General features: G+C 31.0%; 1 protein-coding gene across 1 annotated transcript; it reads right to left on the bottom strand.

The window, feature by feature from the left end:
- Positions 1-260: 260 nt before the first annotated feature.
- On the bottom strand, positions 261-764 carry LOC146906950 (S-protein homolog 5-like). The gene has a single exon (XM_085729002.1). It carries the CDS (start codon positions 762-764, stop codon positions 261-263), a length of 504 nt encoding a protein of 167 aa, XP_085585128.1.
- Between the last annotated feature and the right edge of the window lie 12,884 nt (positions 765-13,648).

Raw genomic sequence — 13,648 nt, 5'->3', positions numbered from 1 at the left:
TAACATCTGCGTGAGTTAACTCATGCGGGGTATTTTCAAAAGTTTGGTTGGGAATGAACAAATCTTGTTGGGAGAAGAGCATTTTTCTAGGTATATAAACAAAACAAAACAAAAAAAAGTTTAATCTCTTTCACATAAGTTTCATTTTTTTCTTTATTCATATAGATTTTGACACTTCACGGGTCATATTCAAACTGCAACTTATATGTAATATATTTGATTTGATTATCATTATTTCAATTGTGAAAAACACAATAAAGCTACATTTTAGATGTATTGTTTACATCCATTATTTCAACACTTTTCCAAGGCCTACAATTATCGAACGCTCCTGTTCCATCAGAATCCATACACCCACCACCTTTATTCATTCTCCATTTGCAATTTTTGCATTTATCCCGTTTGAAATCATAGATGTCAATATAATGAATTTGGGGGCTTTCATTCCATGTAAAACTGCAGAAGAATAATGTTCCAGTCGGAAATCTTGGCTTGAATGAAAACATGTAACTTTCTTCAAGCTTGAGTGTGTGAACTCCTAGATCGTCATCTTTCGATTTACAATGAAGAGTGATATCTGTGGGGTATGGATCTTTTTGTACACCATTGATGATTGTAACTGTTACTCTACTATAAAGACCGGAAGGAATCTCTCTAGCCTCAAATGCGAGTATTAGAATTATCAGGATTGAGAATTTTAGCGTAATTGCATTTTGATATGCCATACCTAGATCCACAATACCTGCAAGGCTTATATCAACCATCATAATTTATAGAACTTCAAAAATCCTAGCCTGTCTCATTTTCAATTTAAAAATTTCAATTAAAAAACATATTCTACAATAGGAAGATAGATATTATTTTCAAAATGTATGAAAATTAACATCATCCTCAAAATATATTAATTTTTAGTCAAAAGTAACTATTGACTCTCGTTTGAAAAGAAATGCGTATTGACTAGCTGATGTTAGTCAAAGAAAAAAAGAGAAATTAAATAAATAAATATAAGATAAATTAATCTCTAATAATAAATTATTAAATTGCCAACAAAAAAAATTAATATCTTTTCTTTTTTAAAATAAAAAATACTAATACTTTTTTTTAAGGAAAAATATCAATGCCTATTGACTCTTTTGAAAATAAATGCGTATTGACTAACTTTTTTTGACCGAGCGTATTGACTAACTTGAAAGAATTTAAAGGACCTCTAGTAAATAAAGGCAATTACAGTAGAAACTCTATAAATTAATAATGTCAGGATTGGAAAAATTTATTAATTTAGAGAGTTATTAATTTATCGATAAATTAATAATTATTAATTTAAAGAGTTTTTAAGTAATTATACCGTACATACCAAACAAAAAGGCAAATTAGTCTATGCCTCTTAGAATTACGTTGCAGCGAACCTTGGGACTCAACGTAAATTAGTAACTACTGTGTTCATATGCATTGGAAATCAATAATGACTTTTGAAGTACAGTAACTACTGTGTTCATATTTCAATAGAGTGTAATATATTTTTTTCAGTTTCTATGAATTATTAATTTATGATTTTCTTGGGACCGAAAATTATAAAGGGATCTCCCGAAAAATTATTATCTTATTATTTTATCGAGTTTTTCAATTTTTTACATTGGCCCAAGTCGGGACCGGACAAATTTATTATTTTAGAGAGTTTATTAATTTACCGAGTATTAATTTAAAGAGTTTCTACTGTAGTTCCACTTTCCTTAGAAACAGCTCACACATCTTTCTCCTTAAAAAAATAAAAAATACTCAAACATATTTTTTTGGTGGTCGGCCGAACCTCGCATATATTATGCATTATCACTGCTAACTGAGTTAAGCTCACGAGTACACTCACATACTCCCTCCGTCCCGGAATAACTGACCCATTTTCTAAAAAAAAGTGTCCCAAAATAACTGACTCATTTCAATTTTCAATACAACTTTCATCATTCCCAATACAATATAACACTAAATAATACTACTTTTATCATTCCCAATACAATATATTCCACTTTCCCCTTTATTTATACACTTTTCTTAATCTGTGTGAAAAACCAAAGTAGGTCAATTAAACCGGAACGGAGGGAGTATCTTTTAACAAAAGAATAGTGTCCTTTTAAAAGTATGTAAGAATTTACTATAAATTAATTAATACATCAAAAAATAAGATAAATTAATGGATTCTACTATTTAAAAAAAAATGTTACCGAATGATCCTGAGATATTCTTTAAGCACTTTTAATAGTGAATTTTTATGAAAATTAGTGTATTTAATGCGTTGAAGTTTTAAAAAAAATCATATTAAATACTACTTCCGGTCTTTATTTATAAAAAAAATTGTATTCTTAGATTTTTTGTATAATTGATGTATTTAGTCTCGAGATAAACCGGATACATCAAATATTCGATAAATATAAAAAGTGAATTGTTTCTAATAAATATGACGGGGAGAGTCTATAGTTTAACTTATAGAATTTTATTAGAGATTAATTTTGATACATTATTACTGTAAAAAAAAAATTACATTACCACTCTGTTTTTATAAAATTTAAGATGCATATAATTAAGCCCCATTTAAAAAATAAGTATAATTAAAGTCAAATATTTATATTAATACAATGCTTGTAATTGACCGATAGTGTAAAATATTTTTACATTTTCAGTGTATATGAATTAAATCCATGTCATTATGTTGTTTAAAAAAATTCATCATATTTAATAATAAAGATATTAATCCTTATAATGTTTTTCGTTGATGGAATTAGAACCAAAAAAAAAACATGGTCAAAATGACTATTATATAATTCCAACAATAGTTTTTTTTAATAAATCATTAAACCTTAATTATTTTTATAATTAAGTTTTTTTGAATAAAAAATACATAAAAGTAGGGGTGGACGGTGCGATTTGGTTTGGTTTTGAGGTTAAAAGTCATATGAACCACAGGATAAAAAAAGCATGGTTGGATTGGTTTTGTTGACTTTTAAAATAAATCTGAATCAAATCAAATCAAACCATTACGGTTCGGTTTGGATCGATTGGTGCGGTTTTTTTGAGACAATATAATTTTTTGTTTCAAACATTAAAATCGAGTTAAAAAGATAAAACACAACATATTTGCAACAATGTTACGACAATATTTTTAATTTCATCCAACATTACAATTTCATTTTCACCAAACAATATAAACCAAATTAAAAACGTGGATAAAAAGTAATTATATTAGGTAAGAAATGTAAAAGACTAAGATTTTATCATTCTCTAAAATTTCAAGCAACACATAAATACATTTTTGAAATAAAAAACAAAGAAGAAACTTAACATGAGAAAAAATATGTCAATTTATAAAAATTTACATCGAGTTTCTATGATATTGGTATAGGTGACATTGATTTAAGGCTTAATTGCATATTTGGTCTCTTATGTTTATTTTAGGTTTCAAGTTGGTTCGTTATGTTTTAAAAGATTCAATTTGGTCCCTTATGTTTTAAAAGTTTTAAGTTGGTCCAGAACATTACTCACCTTGGAATAAGTTAGTCTCTTCCATCACTTGACCGTTTAGAGATTCGGGTTGAGAATATGAGTGATGTAATTTAACTTATTTAAAAAATCAATTTTAAAACATTTTATTAACTTTTTTTGTTTTATTAAACTCAATATCATGTCACTAAAGAGACTAACTTGTTCCAATGTGAGTAATATTTTAGACCAACTTGAAATTTTTAAAACGTAAGGGACCAACATGAAACTTTTAAAACATAAGGGACCAACTTGAAACCTAAAATAAACATAAGGAATCAAACATGCAATTAAGTCTAGATTTAATTAGTGTTTTTCTTATGTTGTGGTTTGATTTAGTTAGATTCAATTGGTAAAATAAAAACTGCAAAGTGAACCAAACAATGCGGTTAAGTAAAACAGTGATCTAAATGTATCCAAATCAAATATGATTTTTTGCAATTTTGATTTAGGTTGGTTCAATTTACGGGTTTTTTATTAGGTTGGTTCGGTTTTGAACACCCCTACATAAAATATAAAAATTACATAAAAACATGTATAGGATAGATATTTTTATCATTCAAATTAAATTAACGAAAAAATAATTAATATTATTTAATAAGATATGATGTCACTCTACTATCGCAAAAAAAATAGTCTACTATAGGAAAACAAATCTTAATTTTCAAATATATGGATTGGTAACATCATTACAGTTTTATTATGGAAATCTCCCACACTACCTTGGGTCAAGGGGAATACGGATGGATCTCTGATTGGTGGACATGCATCTTGTGGTGGCATATTTAGAGATCACAGGGGGTCCTTCTTGAGTTGTTTTGTTGGCAACTTGGGACAGTTCTCGATGTTAGAGGCGGAGCTCCATGGATTCATCATGGCAATGGAGTTTGCGGTACAACATCATTAGCACCATCTTTGGTTAGAGGGGACTCTTCTAGTGCTCTCTCTGCATTGAAGAATCCAAAAGTCATCCCTTCTACTTATATATGTAAGAAAGGAAATGTCCGTTGAAATTACCAATTTGCCCCTATGAGGGGCATTTTGGTAATTCAATTATTGGAAGTGGTTTTTTTTTTTTAAGGTTTGGCCTATGAATTTCCATTTTTGCCCCTAACCAATTTTTTTAATTATTTTCTTATTTTTATATTTTTAATAAAATTTAATTATTTTCCAATTTTTATATTTTTAACTATTTTTCAATTTTTCCTCCCAAATTCAATTGTTTCTACATTGCTGTTGTGGGAGATTAAGGTATCGTTTGACCCGACTTTTTTTCAAACTTCTCTACATTTTGAAGGAGAAGTTAGGCCGAATACAATATCAATTAAGTACTTACTAAAAAAAGTACTTTTTTTGAACGCATAAAATTGAATGGAATGAGCTTTGACCAGAAGCTGTTGAATGTTACTTTAAAAAACTACTTCTTGACAATTTATTTCACAAGCACCTCTTTTCAACTCACGCCGGAAACTTTTTCTTTATTTTTTTAATATTATATTTCAATATGTTTTATTCTTCCATTTAACTTTATTTTTTTTAAACGTTCCATTAATTTTTTAAGGAGATTCCATTTAATTTTATTACCTTTTTTTCAAAGGAATTTTATTATCTTTTTATCACTTATATATTTAATTTCAATATCGTTTAATCATCACAATCTCACAAATATTTTTATTCACGCTGTCATTTAATGATCCCAAATATTTTTATCTCCTTTCTTCAACCTCGCGAATATATACACACATTAACGTTTAGAGTAATATTTTATGTCCGTCTGTCTGTTTTTTTGTTACGCTAATGCATATAATTTTTTTAGTGTTGCTTGGTTGAGTGCTACCTCACCAATTTTTTTAACTATTTTCCAATTTTTATATTTTTAAGAACTTTTAACTATTTTACAATTTTTTATTTTTAACTATTTAAAACTAAGTTGATGGTTCATGGTTTTTAAGGTTTATATTTTGACATATTACAATGATTCACAATTATCCGTCATTTTACCATCTATCATTTCAATGTAATCTTCCGGACTGAATATTACTAAGCATATGTGAAGAGACTGAATATTGCTCAGTTGATATTACTTTTTTGACGTCAAAGAGATTTTTTATTTTTTAACGGTCAAAATATTAATAACCAAGTTCCTACACAAGACGCTAAAGAGTTTAATGTGTTTCTTTCGTTCATTTTGTGTCATGTAAATATTGGTGTTAATCCCTTTTTGGTAACTCTATGACAGTAGCGCTCACTTTTATAATTTTAACTATTATGTAATTTATGATGTTTTCCTGCTCTTGATAAAGTTTTTTAATTTTTGTGCAATATTCATTAATTTGTTCATTTTTCCTTCGGAACAATTTTTTTACAAAATACGTTACTGAACCCCATGCCTTAAACCATGCATCACAAATATTTGGATTATGCGAACTTCATTCTCAAATTTACTAAGAATGGTAATATTCCGTAATTTGAACATCTCTCCTTTAAAACAAGTTTTTAAAAGTGCGTATAATTCACATGAAAGGACTCGATACTAAATTGCAGTTAATATCTGCCTTTGCTGTAGATCATGTGAAATGATTTATATACATTGAAACTGAAAGGCAAAATGATATAAATCAAGTAGAGAGACATTCAACTATCTGTCTGATTCAGAAGTTTGTTCACCTGAAAGGAATGGATACTAAATTGCAGTTACTATCTACCTTTGTTGTAGATCATGTGAAAGGATTTATATACGTGGTACTAAATTGCAGTTAATATCTGCCTTTGCTAGGGGTGGCAAAAATACCCATGCCCACGGGTACCCGTGGGTAAAATCCGTCACGGGTATGGAGCGGGTAGCTAAACTGGTATCCACGGGTATAATAAACGGGTATTTGACTACCCATTATTATATGGACACAGACACGGATTGGATTGTATCCATACCTACGGGTACCCATACCCGATAATAAATTAAGTAAATTACTAATATATCTTTATATATCATATCTTATTACTTAAAGTTAGTACCTTATTGAAGAAAATTTTACCCCCCACCTAAAAATCCTCAATAATAACCTATTTTTATTTTAAATTTTTTAATTCATCTTATTAAGTTCACCGTTTCCACTTCATTCACATCATAAAACATATAGATTATATAAGAATCATGAATTTTCTATGAATTATGTATGATTTATGAAATTTTGAGTGGATTATGTATGGATGTTTAAAAGTTGAAGTTTTTTGGTAATTAAAAAAAGTTATTATTTGTACCAAAAAATAAATAAATTCAAAACTCCATGGGTACCCATGGATACCTCAATACCCACGGGTACCCGTATAGTGAGTACCCACGAGGATACGGGGCGGGCACGGGTATCATACTTATCCAACGGGGCGGGGACGGGTATCATATTATCCGTACCCATGGGTATCCATTGACATCCCTAGCCTTTGCTGTAGATAATGTGAAAAGATTTATATACGTTGAAGCTAAAACACAAAATGATATAAATTAGGTAGAGAGGCTTTCAGCTATCTATCTGATGCAGAAGTTTGTTCGCCTGAAAGAACTGGATACTAAATTGCAGTTAATATCTGTCTTTGCTGTAGATCATGTGAAATGATTTATATATGTTGAAGCTGAAAGTCAAAATGATATAAATCAGACAGCTTTGGTAATAGGATTTTCATTGGTTTATAGATAGATATCAATTATTACTGAAAAAGTGTTTCTACCGCTGACAAAATATGTTTTCATTTGTTACTTGTGATCAAACCATTTTAAAGATTTAATTTTGTAATCCGTAATGCAAGAGTACTTTAAATATTGTATTATGGTTTATAATTATCTGTCATTTCACAATCTATCCTTCCAATATAATATTTTGTCAAATACGTTACTGAACCCCCGTGCGAAGCACGGGTTTGTAACTAGTTTAGATTGAGAAAGTGTTGGCATAATTGTTTGTATAGAGGTTTACAGGTTATTGCTTCTCATATTTATCGCGAAGGTAATGGGTGCGCTGATAAACTGGCGAATCATGGGCACTTTATTCAGAATTTAGTTTGGTGGGAGACGTTACCCTTGTTTATTAGGGAGGAGTTCTTTCAAGACCGATTTGGGATTCCTTATTTTCGATTTCTGTAGGTCTTTGTAGTTTCTATTTTTCTTTATTTTCATCGTTTTGGCCTTTTTTACGAGGGTTTTGGTTTGGCCCCCTCTTGTGATCATTTTTTCCTTTTTTAATAATATTGAGCAGGTGGCATAGGATGGAGGTGAACTGGAGGTGCCAACTTAGTTGGGATGTTCTTTCCTCCTCTTGATGCTTTCTTTGATCTTGTTTCAACAGGAAGAAAAAATGTATGAAAAATTAACATTATTCTCAAATAAATAGCTGTTCACTAACTTTCATGAGTTTAAAAATAAGGTCAATTGGAATGTAGGAATTTATATTATTATTTTGTTTTGGAGTAAAAAAAAATCATGAGTTTAAAGGACCTACGTTGTAAGTTTTTTTTTTTTTTGTAACAATCACACCAATGGCATCTCACATCTTTGAGTATGTTTTAAGAGAGATGATATTTGTACAACTATTATATGATAATTTTGGACAAATCTCTCTTTATACTTGCATTATGTTCTTACTCTCTCTTTCTTTTTTATCTCTATTGTTTTTTATCAATAAGAAGAGAGAAAAGAAGGCAAACACAAAAATTGTCACCAAATAATTATACAAATATTATCACTCTATTTTAAAATTGTGTTTCATAAGTGGTAATTTGATAGGCTCTAAAAGTTTTATAAAATGGAGAAGTGGAAAATTAGTAATTAAAGGGTCAGTTTTTGCATTTTAAATCTTTCCACGAGCTGATCATAATTTCGTAAGATGGGTATTTTGTTTTTTTTTTTTTTTTCAAAATGGAAACTAAAAGAAAGAAGAAGAAAGAAAGTCAAGGAAAACAATTAAGGATGAAAAAATATTACACCCATGACATATTTCAGCAAGATAAACAACATTTTGGAGGAAAATACTTTCTCTACTTCTATGTCCCAACTTAGCTAAATAATCAGCAAAAGAGTTATCCTCTCGAAGAGTATTACATAATGTTCACATTCCAATCCTTGAGTAAACAATTTCTTGATAGCATATATCAAATTCACATAGTGATGGTGATCAAACTACAAGAATAATTTCAATCAGCCATGAATATTTTACACATGGTCAATTTGTGTGAGTAATACACATGGCAAAATCGTGGGTAACAAAAATGAAAACATATAACACTTATTAGGGGTGGTAAAAAAACGTCCAACCAACCGGACCGACTCGTCTAGCACACTGTTTTTAGCGGTTTGAGTTGAAGTTTTGAACTTGTTCCCTTCCGTTGGTGTGCCTCATTTAGCTCGTTGAAAAAGCGTGTCGGGACAGAGATAGGACGGGCCGGTCCGCTAACTCGTCAGCTTGTTATTTATTTATTTTTATTCAACATGTTAGACATTATTTAATTGGGAGCGACGCAATAACTCAAATTTGTCTCATAAGCTTGTTTTTACAACAAATTTTTTTGGTACAGATTTTATTTGTTTAAATAATAGGCTTAATAGCAGTTTTAGCCCCCTAACTTTCCTAAAGTTGTGATTTTGGCCCCCTAAGAAAAAAACTACAAAACCGCCCCCTAAGTTTTGTACCTATGGCAGTTTTGGCACTCAAGGCCAATTTTGACTCGGTCTACGTCGACGTGGCACCCTAAGTGAGGTGCCACATGTTATTTTTTTTAATTTTTTTTGCCTTGGGGCCAAAACTGCTATAGTTGCAAAACTTAGGGGGCGGTTTTGTAGTTTTTTTTCCTTAGGGGGGCAAAATCGCAACTTCGTGAAAGTTAGGGGGCGAAAACTGCTATTAAGCCTAAATAATAACATGTTTTTTTATAAAAACAAAATTGTCAAAAAAATACAATAAAATTATCAGTTTTTGTTTTGACGAGTCGGTCCGTCAAATTGATTCGGCTCGTGTCGTCTCGTCCATTTGGTTGATGGGATCTTCATGATCCATTCCGATGAATGAATTTGAGTGCAAGAGTTGGATAAATCCTGTCTTGATTTCCATTTGCTGCTGGTTGTTTCAGGCTTGACTAATTGACTGAACCACCTTAACCTATTGTTTTTCATCTCTAGTGTTGGTCTTTCTTCGTCATTGGTCATATATGTTGTTGATTGCTGAATATATTTTCTTCTTTTTCTTGCTTGGTGTATGTTTTTCCTTTTGGTCCTTTCGATCTTGGGATCACAAAGTAGATGACCCTCAGGTGTTTTGCCTCGGATAAAAAGCAATCAAACAACTATATCAATAATTAGTAGTCAAGTGTGTTATAGAAGTTGTAAACAAATAGAAATTAAAGGTAAAACAAAGAAAAATATTCACAGGTTATGACTTGTTCGTTGGGTGAACTAGCTTCACCTAGCGAATGAAGTAGATCAGAGAAAAAAATATACAGATTTAGAAAAATTGTAAACAAGCCAAATCAATCTAATTTGATGCAGTCTTCGGCAACGACGCCGCCATTTTATAAAGAAGATTTTACCTATCCTCCCACATTAGTAGTATTTTGCCATTTTTATAAAATAAAATAAAAACTATTGAACAACATAGATCGCGCTTAGTTCGATTTCGCTCGAATTCACAAAAATTCTAAACAAAGTCTTATAACAGCTTTTAGATAACGTGTTCAGACGTAAGATATTTCAAGATAGAGAAAGTTTTGATGAGATTAGGTTTCGATAGCTATTCATCGTATGGTTCATCTTAATCGATCGTATACTTTTATGGTTCAAACATAACTTCACATATCCCTCAACATACGTCCCCATTGGTTGCCAGTGCCTTTCTCTCTCTGTTCTCTGTATTATGTGAGTTACAAGTGATAAAATCCAAAAAATCTAAAGCCCGATTGTTTTGGTTTTTTTTGAAGAAAAAAAAAATCAATTTTTTGATCTAAAAAAAATCACTTTTTTATTTTTGTAGTGTTTGTTTTAGATTTTTAAAAATACATTCTGTTAAAAAAAATCATTTTTATCCACAAAATGAAAAGCTATATCAAGTAGCTTTTCCAAAATCTATTTTTTTTCTAAACATAAGGAACTCAAATGTAAGAGCTTCAAATCTTAAAAAAAAGGATTTTTATGATAGTAAACAAACATAAATAGTTTAGATTTTTTAAAAAAATCTCTAGATTCTTTTAATTCAAAATCTATTTTTTTAAAAGCTGAAACAAACGCACCCCTAATTACACCTCTATTTATAGAGTTTTTGCAACTTAAGGTTGGCTAGGCGAAGTGATGTCCACCTAGCAAATCGAGCTCTCTTCAGATGTTTTTTGAAACCGCCTTAGTTCGCCTAGCAAGTCTTTTCTCGCGTTAGCGAACCGACTTTGGAAAATCTTCCTGAAACTCTTTGTTTTGGCTCCCTTCCACCTCGTTGCAACTCGCCTAGCAAATCGAGTTTTTCCAAAATATCTTCTAAGTACTTTGGCTTGAATTTCAGCAAGTGTGCTCATGTTGCAATGTTTCATATCAATGTAATCTTGTTCAAAACCTACAAAAAGGTGTGGGAACCAGGACATAATAACTTTCTGACGTAGTTTTACAATGTAACTTATATTTACTTATAATCGGAGGTTTCTTCGTTAGTTAACTCGTAAAACAAGTAGATAAGTGCCATGGAAAATTATTGTAATTTGACACTTATTATTTCCACCTACATTTTTAAGACAGAAGGGCATTACGTTGTAGTAATAATTCCTTGATTCAACATAAAGGTTATTTTTTCTTTGTCAATTTTGGCCAAAGACATTTGATTTGTACCCATAATAAGCATCCATAAATGATAAAAGTTTGAAACCTGAAGAGTTGTCACCTAGTTTATCTATGCTAGGAGGAGGATGTGCATCTTTAGGCAAAGCTCTATCAAGATTAGTATAGTTAACACACATATGCCACTTTCCATAAATTTTTTTGACAAGTGCAACTTTGGAGAGCCAAGTTTTGTACTTGGCCTCAGAAATTAAATTTGCCTATAAGAGGTATTTTACAACTCCTTCTGCAGCCTCTGCTTTCTTGGGAGGTTGCTTCCTACGATGTTTAGCTACAATGCTAGCACTAGGATTCATTGTCAACTGGTGACAAGTACCTTTGATATCTATTTCGGGCATATCATTAGTGCTCCAAGAGAACATATCAACATTTTCCTTTAGACACACGGTTAACTATGCTCAAACAAGCTCTGAGAGTTCTTTCCCAATCGTCATGTTCTTGGAAGGTTCATCTCTCAATGGAACCAGCTCAAAGTCACCATCGGGAATAGGCCTCAAGATATATTTGTTCAATGGACATTTTTTTTTTGCTCTTTTTGGTCCATTTTGCATAACCTAGAATCGAGTTCCACTATGTTAACATCAGAGGTGATCTCGAATGCGTTCTTCTTTTTCTATATCCTTTGAAAGGGTTTTAGGCATGAAGACATTGCTCTGGTTTTGTTGGTTGTCAGGAAGAAATTCCTTGCAACCTCAATGTTTCCATGCAAAGTTCCTACCACATAATCTTTGGTGTGATACTTAACCTTCAAGTGCACCACTAAGAATACAACTACTAGTTCAACCATAGTTGGTCTCCAGATGATACAATTGTACAGGGACTTACAGTCCATGACCAGAAACTGAACTTTCGCAGTTCTCATGGCATATCCTTCTTCGAAGGTCACAAGTAGCTTGACATATCCCCATGGTTTGGTGGATGAGCCATTGGAACCTTGTAAGTCTGATCCAATGTATGAGACAAGATTCTCCTCAGTTAGCTAGAGTGTCTTAACGAGTATAGAGTACATGATGTCACACGAGGTTCCTTGGTCGACAAGGACCCTGAGAACATCAAAATTTCCTATGTAGGCTTGCAGGAGCAGTGGAATCGCTGAATTTGCGAATCCTCATGGATCTCATCATCATAGAATGTCAGCAGTGAGGTGACAACATTTTGGGTTACGCTCTTCAATTTTTCAAATTTTTTTTACCGTATCCAAGTTTGTAGTCTCTAATATTTTACCTTAGATTTTTAGTGATGTCTCATGTTCCTAAGATAGTTTTAGATTGTATTTAGTCCCTCTAAGTTTAGGACTTATTCTCATCTTGCATAAACTTATTCTGCATGCATAAAACTTTTTCTAACTCATGTTTTGAACCTACTTTGAGGTAGAAATCATATTTTACAAAGTGTAGAATCTCAGTGTGTTTTTTAACTATTTTTATGCACTTTTACACTTGTGAATCGGTTCAAATGTCACAAAGGACAACTTGAATCGAATTAGTTCAAATATAAAGTTTTAAGACACTTTTGAATTGACTCAAAACATGTAGGAGACCATGTGAATTGATTCAATCATCACATATATGATCATCTAATCGATTCAATCTTCAAATGATACCCATAACACATTTTAGTCCCTAAATGGATTCAGACTTTCGCTGAATCGATTTAGACCGTGTATTTTCCTTAAAAACCATCTTTCTTTTGTTCTAAAACACTCGATCTATAAATATTAATTCCCATCATTATTTTCAACGCCTAAATTTATTCATTACTTTTCTCTATACTATCAGTCTCTCAATAACCATAAGAAAACACTTTCTTCATACTCCCTGCGGTCCCATTTATAAACAAAAACAATTTTTAGATTTATTAGATGACTAATGTATTTTCACAATATATAGATCGGATACATTAAATATTCAATGAATCTAAAAAGTTGTTTTTTGCTTATAAATGTGATCGGAGGAAGTATTTCTCAGTGAGAATTTGGGTCTAGGATTAAAGGGACAATTACAGGTTGTGTAATTGTTTGAATATTTCAAGTGGTGTTAATTAGCATGAAAGTACAACCATTTTACATCTACATCTAAGTATATGTTATCTCATCAATTGAACTCATGTATTTTCATATTCATTAATTGACATGAAAATACATTATTGGATGCATTTGTAAGATAATTGTACTAATATATTTAAAGGGTTATGCTAACAAGTGTCTAAGGGTTCAAAAGACGAGATTATTTAAGAATCTTATGTAGAAAAAATTCCTTT

This window comes from Medicago sativa, chromosome 7 (genome assembly GCF_051527215.1).
Source record: "Medicago sativa cultivar Bolivia chromosome 7, Bolivia_mono, whole genome shotgun sequence".
Taxonomy (NCBI): domain Eukaryota; kingdom Viridiplantae; phylum Streptophyta; class Magnoliopsida; order Fabales; family Fabaceae; genus Medicago; species Medicago sativa.
The sequence above is the reverse complement of the archived record's forward strand: the minus strand, read 5'-3'. Positions and strand labels throughout refer to the sequence as shown.